At 49.3% G+C, this 17487-nt stretch overlaps 1 protein-coding gene across 1 annotated transcript in view; it reads right to left on the bottom strand.

Annotated features, from left to right (window-relative positions):
• Positions 1-451: 451 nt before the first annotated feature.
• Positions 452-17487, bottom strand: part of LOC134346256 (cornifelin homolog) — a 44594-nt gene continuing 27558 nt past the window's right edge. The window contains exons 3-4 of the mRNA XM_063047593.1: positions 11472-11650; positions 452-3081 (exon numbers count right to left, since the gene is read on the bottom strand). Coding sequence (XP_062903663.1) covers positions 2878-3081; positions 11472-11650 — 383 coding nt within the window. The 3' untranslated portion in view covers positions 452-2877. The remainder of the gene's footprint in view (positions 3082-11471; positions 11651-17487) is intronic.

Here is a 17487-nt window from a genome sequence, read left to right as displayed (position 1 = left end):
TGATTCTGATTCTGTTATAAGACGACTGAGCGGTTCCCTGGTCCAATAAGATGGATGTTGACCTCACAATCTACCTCCTTCCGCACAATCCCCTTAAAACTAATCGATAATCTCCAAGAGCTTGGCCTCGGTACCTCCGTGTGCAATTGGATCCTGGATTTCCTCACTTGCAGACCCCAGTCAGTTCAGATTTGGCAATAATGTCTTCTGCACGATCGCTATCAGCGCAGCTGCATCACAGGGCTGTGTGCTTAGCCCCCTGCTCTACTCACTTTACACTAATGACTGTGAGGCTAAGCACAGCTCCAATGACATATTCAAAGTATTGCTGAGGACACCACTGTCATAGGCTCAGTTAAAGGTGGTAACAAATCAGCATATTGGAGGGAACTTGAAAACCTGGCTTTATTGTGTAAGAACAACAACTTCTCACTCAATCTCAGCAAGACCATGCAGCTGATTATAGACTTCAGGAGAAGGAAAAAACCAGAGGTTCATGAGCCAGTCCTCACTGGAGGATCAGAGGTGGAGAGGGTTTGCAGTTGTAAAGTCCTGGGTGTTATTATTTCAGAGAACCTGTCTTGGGCTCAGCATGCAAGTGTAATTACAAGGAAAACGGCAGTGCCTCTACTTTTTTAGGAGTTTGCAGAGATTTGACATATCTAAAACTTTTGACGAACTTTATAGATGTGTAGTGGAGAGTATATTGACTGTCTGCATCACAGCCTGGAAAATTCTACAAGAGTACTGGATATGGCCCAGTCCATCAGAAGTAAGGCCCCCAGCCATTGAGCACATCTACATGAAATGCTGTTGCAGGAAAGCAATATCCACCCCCTCCACGCTGGACATGTTCTCTTCTCGTCAGGAAGAAGGCACAAGAGCCTCAGGACTCACACCACCAGGCTCAGGAACACCTTATTACCCCACAACCATCAGGGTCTGGAACCAAAGGGGCTAACTTCCCTCAATTTCACTTGCCCCATCATTGAAATGTTCCCACAACCTAAGAGTTGCTTTCAAGGACTCTTCATCTCATGTTCTCGATATTTAATGCTTATTTATTATTGTTCCTTGTCACAGTTTATCTTCTGCATTCAGGTGGAATGCCCAAGTTTGGGAGTCGTTCATTGACTCTGTTATGGTTATTATTCTATTGAATTGTTGAGTATGCCCACAGGGAATCTCAGGGTTGTATATGTACTTAGAAAATAAAATTTACTTTGAACTTTGAATATGATCTTGATCCTTACTCTCTACCTGCACTGCACTTTCTCTTTAGCTGTTACACTTTACTCTGCATTCTGCTATTGGTTTATCTTGTTCTGCCTCAATGCACTGTGCAATGATTTGTATGGAAGGCAATTTTTTCACTATGTCAGTACATGTGACGATGATAAACCCATTCCAATTCCAATCCAACTGTAGACTGTAATTACATCCACTAACTTTAATCATGGCATGGTTTATTAAAATCACATGTTGGATTTGAAACTGGGAACTTAAATCAAAAACATAGACTCGGGAAAAAATTGTAACAAACATTGGATCCGGTGATTGAAAAGATACAGGACCGGAAAAGCAACATCAAACATTTAAAGAATTAGTGCATGGTTTATGACAAATATATGGTATATCTCCTTAAAGTACAAACAACCGGATAGGAATACGGACCAGTTGTGACCGATGAGTGAAGTTAGAGGTAATGTTCAGAAAGGAAACGCTGCCAACAAGAGCAGTATTCTGAAGGAGGGAAGGTTTCAGAATCTGGGGTTAAGTTGTTAATGAGCAAAGAGGCATGAAAACGATATTCTGTGGGTGGCCTTGGATGTGACCACAACTGGATACACTAGCTGTTCCTAGATCACCCCACTTTGTATGGAGAGTAGTTGTGTCGTATTTACAGGATAAAGGATCCTTGCATGCATGTGCATATGTGAATGTATGTTTATTGATTATATATTGAGTTACAGTGCAAAATAGGACTTTCTGGCCCTTCGAGCTGCACTGCCCGGCAATCCCTGATTTAATGCTAGCCTAATCACCAATTACCAATTAACCTACTAACTGGTATGTCTTCAGACTGTGGGAGGGAACTGGAGCACCCGGAGCAAAGCCCTGGAGATACAGAGAGAATGGGAAAACTCTTCACAGGCAGCAGGCAGCAGGCAGCATCTGGGTTCATGTTGTCTGTTTATGTCTATTGTATGTGTGTATACATATGTGTCTATGTGCATGTACATATGTTTCTGTGTGTATATGCACTATGTGTGTGTTGTCTGCATCTCTGTGTGCCTGGGTGACTGTACGTGAGTGATCAAGTGCCCATGTGTGTGGGTTCTACCTTCCAAATGTTTTGGACCTTCTTGCTGTGAGATTGAGATTTTGTTCTGCCCCACGCAGGTTGGGGTAGATGATTCACACAAATGGCGTGTTTGAAGCTGGCAGAGTTCTTTGCGATATGCTGGACTCTAACTAATCAGGGTTCACTTTTACAATCAAATACACATCAGTTTACAGATATCTCCCCGAAAGAGAGGGACTGAGAGACAGCGGTCAGTGTACAGATATTCTCCTGAGAGAGAGGGACTGAGAGACACCAGTCAGTGTACAGATATCCCCTGAGATAGAGGGACTGAGAGACAGCGGTCAGTGAATAGATATCCCTGAGAGAGAAGGACTGAGAGACACCGGTCAGTGTACAGATATCCCTGAGAGAGAGGGACTGAGAGACACCGGTCAGTGAATAGATATCCCTGAGAGAGAGGGACTGAGAGACACCGGTCAGTGTCCGATAGGGAGAGTGCAATCCAACAAACATTATTTCAAACTTCTATTGCTCTGCATAGATCACTTTCTCAGCCCAAACACACAGCTTTACTGTGGGTACTGAGGGGCCACCTGATTGGAAAGCTGGCCTGCGTACATAGGCTGGGGTACATAGGTCGGGTGAGGCAACATGGAGGTGGTGGCGTTGACTATGGTCACCTGCTGCTTGCGTTGCTTTATCTCCCTGGCGATTTGACACCAGCCGCACGAGAGACACCAGTACATAGTGCAGCAGTCATTGCAGATGGATCCCTGAGTGAAGAGACAGAACGAGCCGTCAGTGTCCAACCTTTGGCAAGTTGCCCACATCGAACAGTATCACCCCTTTCAGCTGGGCCTTCAGCCCTATGGAGTCCAAACCCACCACCAGCCGCTCTCCCCACATTCCTATCAGCAAACCAGCTATATGGGGGCGGTGGGGGGTGAAGAAAGTATACTGTATGATATTGTCATCTTCAATATACCGTCAGTGGCTACTTTATGAGGTACACCTGCACGATGTGCCAAGTGCATCGAGATGCAGCTCCTGAGGGACCGCGTTACGGAACTGGAGCTGCAGCTCGATGACCTTCGTCTGGTCAGGGAGAGTGAGGAGTTGATAGAGAGGAGTTATAGGCAGGTGGTCACACCGGGGCCACGGGAGGCAGACAAGTGGGTCACGGTTAGGAGAGGGAAGGGGAAGAGTCAGGTAATAGGGAGTACCCCGGTGGCTGTGCCCCTTAACAACAGGTACTCCTGTTTGAGTACCGTTGGGGGGGACAGCTTACCCGGGGGAAGCGACAGTGGCCGTGCCTCCGGCACAGAGTCCAGCCCTGTAGCTCAGAAGGGTAGGACAAGGAAGAGGAGGGCAGTTGTGATAGGGGACTCGATAGTAAGGGGGTCAGATAGGCGATTCTGTGGACGCAGTCCAGAGACCCGGATGGTAGTTTGCCTCCCTGGTGCCAGGGTCTGGGATATTTCTGATCGTGTTCAAGATATCCTGAAGTGGGAGGGTGAGGAGCCAGAGGTCGTGGTACATATAGGTACCAATGACATAGGTAGGAAAAGGGAAGAGGTCCTGAAAGGAGAGTATAGGGAGCTAGGAAGGGAGTTGAGAAAAAGGACCGCAAAAGTAGTAATCTCGGGATTACTGCCTGTGCCACGCGACAGTGAGAGTAGGAATGCGATGAGGTGGAGGATAAATGCGTGGCTGAGGGATTGGAGCAGGAGGCGGGGTTTCAAGTTTTTGGATTATTGGGACCTCTTTTGGCGCAGGCGTGACCTGTACAAAAAGGAAGGGTTACACTTGAATCCTAGGGGGACCAATATCCTGGCAGGGAGATTAGCGAGGGCTACTGAGGTGACTTTAAACTAGAATGGTTGGGGGGTGGGAATCAAATTAAAGAGGCTAGGCGAGAGGAGGTTAGTTCACAACAGGGGGGTGGGAAGCAGTGCAGAGAGACAGAGGGGTGTAAAGTGAGGGTAGAAGCAAAAAGTAATAAGGAGAAAAGAAAAAGTGGCAGGCCGACAAATCCAGGGCAAGTATTAAAAAGGGCCACTTTTCAACATAATTGTATAAGGGCTAAGGGAGTTGTAAGAGCGCCTGAAGGCTTTGTGTGTCAATGCAGGGAGCATTTGTAACAAGGTGGGTGAATTGAAAGTGCAGATTGTTATTAATGATTATGATATAGTTGGGATCACAGAGACATGGCTCCAGGGTGACCAAGGATGGGAGCTCAACATTCAGGGATATTCAATATTCAGGAGGGATAGACATGAAAGAAAAGGAGGTGGGGTGGCGTTGCTGGTTAAAGATGAGATTAACGCAATAGAAAGGACGGACATAAGCCGGGAAGATGTGGAATCAATATGGGTAGAGCTGCGTAACACTAAGGGGCAGAAGACGCTGGTAGGAGTTGTGTACAGGCCACCTAACAGTAGTAGTCAGGTCGGAGATGGTATTAAACAGGAAATTAGAAATGTGTGCAATAAAGGAACAGCAGTTATAATGGGTGACTTCAATCTACATGTAGATTGGGTGAACCAAATTGGTAAAGGTGCTGAGGAAAAGGATTTCTTGGAATGTATGCGGGATGGTTTTTTTGAACCAACATGTCGAGGAACCAACTAGAGAGCAGGCTATTCTAGACTGGGTTTTGAGCAATGAGGAAGGGTTAATTAGCAATCTTGTTGTGAGAGGCCCCTTGGGTAAGAGTGACCATAATATGGTGGAATTCTTCATTAAGATGGAGAGTGACATAGTTAATTCAGAAACAAAGGTTCTGAACTTAAAGAGGGGTAACTTTGAAGGTATGAGGCATGAATTAGCTAAGATAGACTGGCAAATGACACTTAAAGGATTGATGGTGGATATGCAATGGCAAGCATTTAAGGATTGCATGGATGAACTACAACAATTGTTCATCCCAGTTTGGCAAAAGAATAAATCAAGGAAGGTAGTGCACCCGTGGCTGACAAGAGAAATTAGGGATAGTATCAATTCCAAAGAAGAAGCATACAAATTAGCCAGAAGAAGTGGCTCACCTGAGGACTGGGAGAAATTCAGAGTTCAGCAGAGGAGGGCAAAGGGCTTAATTAGGAAGGGGAAAAAAGATTATGAGAGAAAACTGGCAGGGAACATAAAAACTGACTGTAAAAGCTTTTATAGATATGTAAAAAGGAAAAGACTGGTAAAGACAAATGTAGGTCCCCTGCAGACAGAAACAGGTGAATTGATTATGGGGAGCAAGGACATGGCAGACCAATTGAATAATTGCTTTGGTTCTGTCTTCACTAAGGAGGACATAAATAATCTTCCAGAAATAGTAGGGGACAGAGGGTCCAGTGAGATGGAGGAACTGAGCGAAATACATGTTAGTAGGGAAGTGGTGTTGGGCAAATTGAAGGGATTAAAGGCAGATAAATCCCCAGGGCCAGATGGTCTGCATCCTAGAGTGCTTAAGGAAGTAGCCCAAGAAATAGTGGATGCATTAGTGATAATTTTTCAAAACTCGTTAGATTCTGGACTAGTTCCTGAGGATTGGAGGGTGGCTAATATAACCCCACTTTTAAAAAAAGGAGGGAGAGAGAAACCGGGGAATTATAGACCGGTTAGCCTAACGTCGGTGGTGGGGAAACTGCTGGAGTCAGTTATCAAAGATGTGATAACAGCACATTTGGAAAGCGGTGAAATGATCGGACAAAGTCAGCATGGATTTGTGAAAGGAAAATCATGTCTGACGAATCTCATAGAATTTTTTGAGGATGTAACTAGTAGAGTGGATAGGGGAGAACTAGTGGATGTGGTATATTTGGATTTTCAAAAGGCTTTTGACAAGGTCCCACACAGGAGATTAGTATGCAAACTTAAAGCTCACGGTATTGGGGGTAAGGTATTGATGTGGATAGAGAATTGGTTGGCAGACAGGAAGCAAAGAGTGGGAATAAATGGGACCTTTTCAGAATGGCAGGCAGTGACTAGTGGGGTACCACAAGGCTCAGTGCTGGGACCCCAGTTGTTTACAATATATATTAATGACTTGGATGAGGGAATTAAATGCAGCATCTCCAAGTTTGCGGATGACACGAAGCTGGGCGGCAGTGTTAGCTGTGAGGAGGATGCTAAGAGGATCCAGGGTGACTTGGATAGGTTGGGTGAGTGGGCAAATTCATGGCAGATGCAATTTAATGTGGATAAATGTGAAGTTATCCACTTTGGTGGCAAAAATAGGAAAACAGATTATTATCTGAATGGTGGCCGATTAGGAAAAGGGGAGGTGCAACGAGACCTGGGTGTCGTTATACACCAGTCAATGAAAGTGGGCATGCAGGTACAGCAGGTGGTGAAAAAGGCGAATGGTATGCTGGCATTTATAGCGAGAGGATTCGAGTACAGGAGCAGGGAGGTACTACTGCAGTTGTACAAGGCCTTGGTGAGACCACACCTGGAGTATTGTGTGCAGTTTTGGTCCCCTAATCTGAGGAAGGACATCCTTGCCATAGAGGGAGTACAAAGAAGGTTCACCAGAATGATTCCTGGGATGGCAGGACTTTCATATGAAGAAAGACTGGATGAACTGGGCTTGTACTCGTTGGAATTTAGAAGATTGAGGGGGGATCTGATTGAAACGTATAAAATCCTAAAGGGATTGGACAGGCTAGATGCAGGAAGATTGTTCCCGATGTTGGGGAAGTCCAGAATGAGGGGTCACAGTTTGAGGATAAAGGGAAAGCCTTTTAGGACCGAGATTAGGAAAAACTTCTTCACACAGAGAGTGGTGAATCTGTGGAATTCTCTGGCACAGGAAACAGTTGAGGCCAGTTCATTGGCTATAATTAAGAGGGAGTTAGATATGGCCCTTGTGGCTACGGGGATCAGGGGGTATGGAGGGAAGGCTGGTGCAGGGTTCTGAGTTGGATGATCAGCCATGATCATAATAAATGGCGGTGCAGGCTCGAAGGGCCGAATGGCCTACTCCTGCACCTATTTTCTATGTTTCTATGTTTCTATGTAATGCAAATATCCAATCAACCAATCATGTGACAGCAACTCAATGTATAAAAGCATGCAGACACGGTCAAGAGGTTCAGTTTTGTTCAGACCAAACATCAGAAGTGCGATCTGAGTGACTTTGACTGTGTGGATGATTGCTGGTGTCGTACTGCGTGGTTTGAGTCTTCAGAAACTACTAATCTCCATCGGATTTTCACACACAACAGTCTCTAGAGTTTACAGAGAGTGGTGCGAAGAACAAAAAACAGAACACCCAGTCAGCAGCGGTTCTGTGGGTGAAAACAGCTTGTTACTGAGAGAGGTCAGAGGAGAATGGCCAGACTGCTTCAAGCTGACAGCAACTTAAATAACCTCTCACGGTCCCAGAACACAGTCAGTAAAGCTCAACACCTCTTCTTTTTGAGGAGGCTGAAGGGAGCTGGACTTTGCACGTCCATACCCATGCCATTCTGCAGATGCGCAGTAAGGAGCATCATCTGTGCGTGGTATGGAAACCACACTGCGGCCTCCAATGGGTAGCCAAGACTGCCCAACGTATCACCAGCACCAGCCTACCCACTATCAAAGATGTATATCTATTTACAGAAAGGTGCCAGAAAAGGGCCAGTAACAACATGAAGGATTCCACCCACCTGCTCATGGACTATCTGTCCCAATCCCTGCATGGTATCCACATTGGGACCACTGGAGTCAAAGGCAGGTACTTTCCCCGAACAGCAAGGCTGATCAACACCTCCATCCACTAACCCACCCCACCACACTATATTGTTTCTATATAGATTCTCCTGCACCTAGTATCCCTTTATGGATGTCCAATCAAGGTATATAAGCTATCTTATATATGTATATTTATTCCAATTCTTGTGTAATTTCTTTTGAGTGTCATCAGATCTGGACTGTTGTTTTGCGCTCCTTTACATTTGTATACTGGAAGTGACATTAAACAAACTTGAATCTTGAGTTACAACAGTGGTGTGCAGAAGAACATCTCTGGATGCACAACATTGGAACCTTGAAGTGGATGGGCTACAGCTACAGAAGACCATGAACTCACACTCAGTGGCCACTTCATTAGGTACAGAAGCAACCTAATGAAGTGTCCATGAGGGTAAAAGCTGGGACGTTAGTTGCAGCTTTAAAAAGCACCGGTTAGATCACAGATGTTTGAGAAGATTCAGCATGTCATGTTAAACTTTGATGAACTTCTATAGATGTGTAGTGAAACCAATACAGCTTTGTATGGAAACACCAATCCCCTTGAATGGAAAATCCTACAAATAGTAGTGGATATGGCCCAGACCCTTCATCAGGACTGGATTTCCAGCCTTCCGGATTTCAATCAAGGTTTGCAGCATCTGTAGAATCTCTTGTGTTCACCTTTAAAACACTACCATTGTTTCTGTCCTCACTTCTCGTTCCAGATATTCACCAACCTCGGAATGGAAAATGTACCCCTCAGATCTCCTTTAAATGTCTTCACTCTGACTATGAACCCAGACTGCACAACCAGGCACCTTCCACTCTCCACCCAGCCAACAGTGATCATCTGCCACTCATTTCCAACTTGTCACCTGCAGCCTATTTAAACCCAGCTCTCATTCACAGCCCTTCTTCACCCATTGAACCAGCCAGCCTCAACCAGTTGCTACTAGCCTTCTGTTACCTTGTAGCCTCATCATGTTAAGTATCTGTTCTCTCTTGTTTTGTGTCCCCTCATTGCTTGTTACTTTGCAGTTTATTATTAACGTGATCACTCACCACTAAATCACCTCTGCTGCTCTGCATTTGAGTCAAACCTTCTCTACATTTCCTTACACTGTGCATTCTAGTTCTAGACTTTCTGCCCTAGAACAAAAAACTTTGACTATCCATCCTATCTAGGTCCCTCCCAATTTTAGAAAGCTCTACGAATTCACCCCTCAAGGAGAAAAACACAATCACAGCCAAACTCCCAAGGAAATCCAATCTCTCCTTATAACTACGGTCCCCCGTACAGACTGAGTGAGTCTCCTCTGTGTTCTCACTGTTTCCACCACTTCCTTCCTGTGGTGCGGCAGCCAGAACTGCATTCGGTGGTACAGAACTGGTGAGAGACACAGTCAGAGAAAGACAGACAAAATATGACATGGGGAGAGGGAGGGAGGGAGAGAGAGAAAGGATGGGGGGAACAGAGAGAGAGAGGGGGGAGAGAGAGAGGGGGAGGAGAGAGAGAGAGGGGGGGAGGAGAGAGAGTGGTGAGGCAGAGGGAGAGAGGGTGGGAGAGAGAGAGAGAGGGGGGGAGGAGAGAGAGAGAGAGGGGGAGGAGAGAGAGGGGAGGAGAGAGAGGGGGGAGAGAGAGGGGGAGGAGAGAGGGGGGGAGGAGAGAGGGGGGGAGGAGAGAGGGGGGGGAGGAGAGAGGGGGGGAGGAGAGAGAGAGAGGGAGAGGAGAGCGAGAGGGAGAGGAGAGAGAGAGAGGGGAGGAGAGAGAGAGAGGGGAGGAGAGAGAGAGGGGAGGAGAGAGGGGGAGGAGAGGAGAGAGGGGGAGGAGAGAGGGGGAGGAGAGAGAGGGGGGAGAGAGAGGGGGAGGAGAGAGAGGGGGAGGAGAGAGAGAGGGAGGAGAGAGAGAGGGGAGGAGAGAGAGAGGGGGAGGAGAGAGAGAGGGAGGAGAGAGAGAGGGGAGAGAGAGAGAGAGAGGAGAGAGAGAGGGAGGGGAGGAGAGAGAGAGGGAGGAGAGAGGGGGAGGAGAGAGAGGGGGAGGAGAGAGGGGGGAGGAGAGAGGGGGGAGGAGAGAGGGGGGAGGAGAGAGGGGGGAGGAGAGAGGGGGGAGGAGAGAGGGGGAGGAGAGAGGGGGAGGAGAGAGGGGGAGGAGAGAGGGGGAGGGAGAGAGGGGGAGGAGAGAGAGGGGGAGGAGAGAGAGGGGGAGGAGAGAGAGGGGGAGGAGAGAGAGGGGGAGGAGAGAGAGGGGAGGAGAGGCAGGGGAGGAGAGAGAGGGGGAGGAGAGAGGGGGAGGAGAGAGGGGGGGAGGAGAGAGGGGGGAGGAGAGAGGGGGGAGGAGAGAGGGGGGAGGAGAGAGAGGGGGAGGAGAGAGAGGGGGAGGAGAGAGAGGGGGAGGAGAGAGAGGGGGAGGAGAGAGAGTGGTGAGGCAGAGGCAGAGTGGTGGACAGAGAGAGAGAGGGTGGACGGGGAGAGAGAGTGGGGACAGAGAGGGGGGGACAGAGGGGGGGACAGAGGGGGGGACAGAGGGGGGACAGAGGGGGGACGGGGGGGACAGAGGGGGGACAGAGGGGGGACAGAGGGGGGACAGAGGGGGGACGGGGGGGACAGAGGGGGGACAGAGGGGGGGACAGAGGGGGGGAGAGAGAGGTGAGACAAAGGGGGGACAGAGGGGGGAGAGAGAGAAGGGGGCAGAGAGAGGGGGGAGGCAGAGAGAGGGGGAGGCAGAGAGAGAGGGTGGATGGGGAAGACAGGGAGAGAGGGGTGGGCAGGGAGAGGGGGAAGGGGGTGGACAGAGAAGGAGTGGGGACAGAGAGGGAGTGGGGACAGGGAGGGGGGCAGAGAGAGAGTGGTGGGGCGGGGGGGTGGGCAGAGGGGGGGACAGAGAGGGGGGTGGGCAGGGAGAGAGGGGGGACAGGGAGAGAGGGGTACACGGGGGGGTGGACAGAGAGGGGGGTGGACAGAGAGGGGAGTGGACATAGAGAGGGGCAACGGGGGGCAGAGGGGAAAGAGAGGGGGACAGAGAGGGGGGGAACAGAGAGAGAGGGGTGGGCAGAGGGGGGAAGGGGGGATGGGGGGACTGTGGGGACAGGGGAGACGGGGACAGAGAGAGAGGGGGACAGAGAGAGAGGGGACGACAGGGGGGACAGAGAGGGGGGCAACAGGGGGGACAGAGGGGAGGTGACGGGGGGATAGAGAAGGGGGGACAGAGAGAGTGAGGGACATTGGGGGGACAGAGAGAGAGTGGGGGACAGAGAGAGAGGGGTGAGCAGGGGTGGGCGGGGGGACAGGGGTGGACGGGGTGTACAGAGAGAGAGAGCACGACAGACCGAGAACAAATGAACACAGGGTGAAACGTGGCCATGAGTGAGAGGAAAGTGGTGATGGTATGGGTGGGGTTATCCCAGCTCTGGAAATTTGGCTCGGGATCGTGCCATGCCAGGATCTTTGATCGTACCGTGATGTTGTAGCGCTCACGGGTGGCTGTTCGCATGACGAGGGAGATCGGAGGAATCACAGGCGATATGTAGCCAGAGCCGTTACAGCAGATCTCCAGCAGCGGGAGGCAAAGGCATTCTCCAAACTCGTGAGCCGTCTTGCACATGAAGCAAGGAAAGCACCAGCAGGCAAGGCAACCTGAGGAGAGCAGGGACTAAAGGTCAGAGGTCACACACGCACACATGCATGCGCACGCACGGAACGATATGGGCCGAACAGAGGAAACTGGGAATAACTGGAGAGCACATCAGTTAGCATGGACGTGATGCTGTGGTCCCCTGTGACTCGAGGACTTGTCTCTGATTGCTAAGGTCGTGAGCTGAACTGACAGCCCAGCCAACATGGAAAGCAGCCTCACCTCCAGGGATTCTGTCTGCACTCCTCACTGCCAGCATAATAAAGATCCCCCAACCCCCCCACCACTCAGGACATTCTCTCCCCTCATCCTCCCATTGGGTAGAAACACCCGAAAGAATATCCCACCCTCCAGGCTCCGGGGCAGCTTCTATCGCACGCACAGTTATTACTCAACTGACGGACCTCTTGAACGTTAATGAAGAACACTTAACTGAAGACCACAAGACATTGGAGCAGAGTTAGGCCATTCTGCCCATTGGGACTACTCCACCCTTCCATCGTGGCTCAGTCCATTCTCCTGCCTTCTCCCCATAACCTTTGATGCTCTTACTAGCGAGAGCCTATCAACCTCCGCTTTAAATATACTCAAAGGTTTCACCTCCATAGGAATCTGTGGTAATGAGTTCCACAGGTTCACCATCCTCTGGCTAAAGAAATTGCTACTCATCCTTGTTCTAATTGTAGATCCTTTTATTCTGAAGCTGTGCTCCCTGGTGCTAGACTCCACCATGTCCACACTGTCTAAGCCTTTCAATAAATTTAACAATAAGACCATAAGGTACAGGAGCAGAATTAAGCCATTCAGCCCATCGAGTCTGCTCTGCCATTACATCATGATTAATGCATTTCCCTCTCAGCCCCAATCTCCTGCGTTCTCCTCATATCCCTTCATGCCCTGACTGATCAAGAATCTATCAACCTCTGCCTTAAGTATATCCAATGACTTAGCCTCCACAGCCACCTGTGTCAGGAATTCCACAAATTCACCCCTCTCTGGCTCAAGAAATTCCTCCTCATCATTATAAAAGGACACCCCTCTATTCTGAGGCTGTGTCCTCTGGTCTTAGACTCCTTCACCATAGGAAGCATCCTCTCCACATCCACTCTACTGAGGCCTTTCACCATTTGATATGTTTCAATGAGGCCAGACCTCATTCTTCTGAATTCCAGTGAGTAAAGGTGTAGAGCATTAAAAACCCCTCATAAGACAAGCTTTCAATCCCAGAATCATTTTCCTGAACCTCCCTTGAAACCTCTCCTTTGTTAGCACATCCTTCCTTAGATAAAGGGCCCAAAACTCCTCACAATACTCCAAGTGAGGCCTCACCAGTGCCTTATAAACCCTCAACATTACATCCTTGCTTTTACATCTAGCCCTCTTGAGATGAATGCTAACATTGCATTTGCCTTCCTCACCACAGACTCAAGCTGAAAATTAACTTTTTGGATTCCTGCACTCGTGCACCAAGCATTAAACTTTACTTTAATGTAGACATGCTAGTCTAGAATTCATGTTTTGGCTGTACAGAATTTTCCAGAAGGTTTTCAACATTATAATCCAACCATTAATATAGCAAAGGTTTCTGCAGTAAATTCAGTGTTAGAGTTCGCAAGAGATGTAGCATAGAAACAGGTGCTTTAGCCCACTCTTGCTGCACTGTGTTCTGGTAGAGCAATTCAAGTGTGCAGGAACGTAAGAAACTGCAAAGAGTGGTGAACTCTGCTCAGTGCACCTTTCCTCACTATCAGTAGTTCCTGCAGGAGGCATTACCTCAGGAAGGCAACAGCTATCAAAGATCCCCACCATTCCATCCATGCCAACTTCTGACAACTAACAATGGGCAGAAGGTACAGAAGTCCCACACCACCAGGTTCCAGAATAACTACTTCTCTTCAACCATTGGGTTCTTGGACCATACGGTAGGCTTATTCAGAAAGTCAGAAGGCATGGGATCCAGGGAAGTTTGGCCAGGTGGATTCAGAATTGGCTTGCCTGCAGAAGGCAGATGGTGGTGGTGGAGGGAGTACATTCAGATTGGAGGGTTGTGACTAGTGGTGTCCCACAAGGATCTGTTCTGGGACTTCTACATTTCGTGATCTTTATTAACGACCTGGATGTGGGGGTAGAAGGGTGGGTTGGCAAGGTTGCAGACGACACAAATGTTGGTGGTGTTGTAGATAGTGTAGAGGATTGTCGAAGATTGCAGAGAGACATTGATAGGATGCAGGAGTGGGCTGAGAAGTGGCAGATGGAGTTCAACCCGGAGAAGAGTGAGGTGGTACACTTTGGAAGGACAAACTCCAAGGCAGAGTACAAAGTAAATGGCAGGATACTTGGTAGTCTGGAGGAGCAGGCGGATCTTGGGATACATGTCCACAGATCCCTGAAAATTGCCTCACAGGTAGATAGGGTAGTTAAGAAAGCTTATGGTGTGTTAGCTTTCATAAGTCGAGGGATAGAGTTTAAGAGTCGCGATGTAATGATGCAACTCTATAAAACTCTGGTTAGGCCACACTTGGAGTACTGTGTCCAGTTCTGGTTGCCTCACTATAGGAAGGATGTGGAAGCATTGGAAAGGGTACAGAGGAGAGACACACACACACCACACACAACACAAACACAACACACACAGACACACACACAATGCGACACACAACACCCAAACACACAGACACACCCACAACACACACAGACAGACACACACAAACATCACACACACACACCACACACAAACACACACCACACAAGCACACCACACAATACAGACACACACACACAACACCCACACAACACACACTACACAACACAGAGACACAGACACACACACAACCACAAACACAACATAACACACAACAAAACACACAGACACACACACACAGACACTCACACCATACACACTACACAACCACACACAATACACAACACACAGATCACACACACACAACACAACGACATCAGACCCAGGCAATGAACAAACGACGATGAGGAAGCAGTGTGCATGTGGCAAAATCTGCAAGAACGATCGCGGCTTGAAGATCCACCAAGCGAGGATGAAGTGTTTGGCGGGAGCAGGAGCAGCACAACGCGCAGGTGTCCAACCTGGTGAGACGAAGGAGGGGCCAGGCCCGGAGTCACCCCATAGTGCCCGGAACCTCCAAGTGTTGCAAACTAATCCCTCGAACATGAAGTCTAACAGGAGGCGGATCAAATGGCCTGCAGCTAACATGACTTCACTGTGGAAGCAGTTTGATGACGATGTTAACCAAATTCTGGAGGCAACGGCGAAGGGAGGGGTTGATAGGAAGCTGCAAGCCATGACAACAATTATTGTCAGTATCGCAGCTGAACGGTTCGGAGAAGAGGAGAAGGAAGGCTCCAAAACATCTTACTTGGAGAACCAAAGAGCATTGAGGATCCACAACATCAGGCAGGAGATGAAAGCGCTGAAGTCCCAATACAAGGAGGCAGGAGAAGAGGAGCACATTGGCTTGGACCAGCTGATGTGCATACTACGAAAGAAGATCAGGGTCCTCCGCCGGGCAGAGTGGCATCGGAGGCGGCATCGGGAAAGGGCTCGAAAACGTGCTGCCTTTATCGCCAACCCCTTCAAGTTCACCAAGGAGTTGCTGCGGGAGAAGCACAGTGGGAAACTGGCCTGTTCGCAGGAAGACATAGACCAACATCTGAAGAAGATATATAATGATCCTGAGAAGAGAGAGTGCGACATCCTAATAGACCCACCTGAATCGGATGTGCAGTTCGACATGTCAGAGCTGCAACTAAAGGAAGTCAGAGAGGTCGTCCGCAAAGCAAGGACAAGCTCGGCTCCAGGACCAAGCAACACCTTGTACAAAGTGTACAAGAACTGCCCCAAACTCCTGCTGCGTCTGTGGAAGATCCTGAGAATCTTCTGGAGAAGGGGGAGAATCCCAGAACAGTGAAGAGTGGCTGATGGGGTGTGGATCCCGAAGGAGGAAAATGCCACCCAGATAGATCAGTTTCGCATCATCTCCCTGCTGTGTGTCGAGGCGAAGATCTTCTTCAGTGCAGTTTCTAACCGGTTGTGCACCTACCTAGCAAAGAACACCTATATTGATACATCAGTCCAGAAGGGTGGCATTTCAGGGATGCCGGGCTGTCTGGAGCACATCGGTATGGTGACACAGCTCATCAGGGAGGCCAGAGAGAACAAGGGCAACCTGTCAGTGTTGGGGCTCGAACTGGCAAATGCATATAGCTCCATTCCGCACAAGCTGGTGCAGCTCACACTGACCAAATATCACGTCCCCAGCAGAATCAGAGACCTTATCGCTGATTATTACAGCAACTTCAGGATGAGGGTCTCTTCAGGAGCAATTACATCAACCTGGCACAAGGTGGAGACTGGCATCATCACAGGGTGCACTATCTCAGTGACACTGTTCTCCCTCGCCATGAACATGCTCACTAAGTCTGCTGAACCAGAGTACAGAGGGCCCAGAGTGAATTCCGCTCAACGGCAACCACCTATCAGGGCATTCATGGATGACCTCACAGTCACCACAGAATCAGTCCCAGGCTGCCGGAGGATTCTGCAAGGGCTCGAAAAGCTGGTGGAGTGGGCCCGGATGCGTTTCAAACCTGCCAAATCAAGATCGATGGTGCTGAGGAAAGGGAAGGTGGAGAACAAGTTCCGGTTCAGCATCGCAGGCACAGCCATCCCAACCATCACAGAAAAGCCAGTCAAGAGCTTAGGCAAAGTTTTTGACAGCTCTTTAAGGGACACAACATCCATTCAGGCAACCTGTACTGAGTTGGATGGCTGGCTGAAATCTGTGGACAAGTCTGGCCTACCTGGGAAGTTTAAAGCCTGGGTGTATCAGCATGGCATTCTCCCCAGAATCCTGTGGCCCCTCCTCGTCTATGCAGTTCTGATCTCGACAGTCAAAACCTTAGAGAGGAGGGTTAGCAACCACCTCAGGAGATGGCTGGGGCTGCCAAAGAGCCTGAGCAACATCGCACTCTATGGACACCACAACAAACTGCAACTGCCCTTCAAATCCTTGGAGGAAGAATTCAAGGTAACAAGAGCCAGAGAAGTGCTACAGTATAGGGACTCAAGTGACCCGAAGGTGGCTAGAGCAGGGATCCAAGTAAGTACTGGCAGGAAGTGGAGGGCAGAGGAAGCTGTTCAGGAGGCAGAGGCAAGGCTGCGTCACAGGAGGCTGGTGGGAGTGGTCACACAAGGCCGAGCTGGGCTAGGATCCTTTCCAACTCCCCAAATGGACACCAGAGGGAAGGAAAGGTGTCGTCTAGTTCAGGAGGAGGTGAGAGCAGTAGTGGAGGAGATGAGAGCCTGCAAGGCAGTGGGAATGAAGCAACAGGGAGCTTGGACAAGATGGGAGAATGCGGTTGAGAGGAAAGTGACCTGGGCTGATCTTTGGAAAGCCGAACCACACCGCATCCAATTTCTTATCCAGGCAGTGTACGATGTGCTTCCAAGCCCATCAAACCTGCACACATGGGGCAAGGCAGAGTCACCTGCGTGCCCACTGTGCTCCAAGCGAGGAACCCTGAAGCACATCCTCAGCGGCTGTGCAAGGGCACTTGGTGAGGGACGGTACAGGTGGAGGCATGATCAGGTCCTGAAGACCATCGCTGAAGCCGTCAGTGCAGGAGTTGAGTGGGCGAAGCGGTCCCGACCCTCCAAGCAGACCATTGCCTTTGTCAGAGCTGGGGAGCAGCCAATACCTGCCAAAAGAACGTCTACAGGCATTCTGACCTCTGCAAGGGACTGGCAGCTGTTGGTGGACCTCAAAGGGCAGCTGAAGTTCCCCAACCATATCGCAGCCACCAC

Source organism: Mobula hypostoma, chromosome 5 (assembly GCF_963921235.1).
Source record: "Mobula hypostoma chromosome 5, sMobHyp1.1, whole genome shotgun sequence".
NCBI classification, from domain to species: Eukaryota; Metazoa; Chordata; class Chondrichthyes; order Myliobatiformes; family Myliobatidae; genus Mobula; species Mobula hypostoma.
The sequence above is the reverse complement of the archived record's forward strand: the minus strand, read 5'-3'. Positions and strand labels throughout refer to the sequence as shown.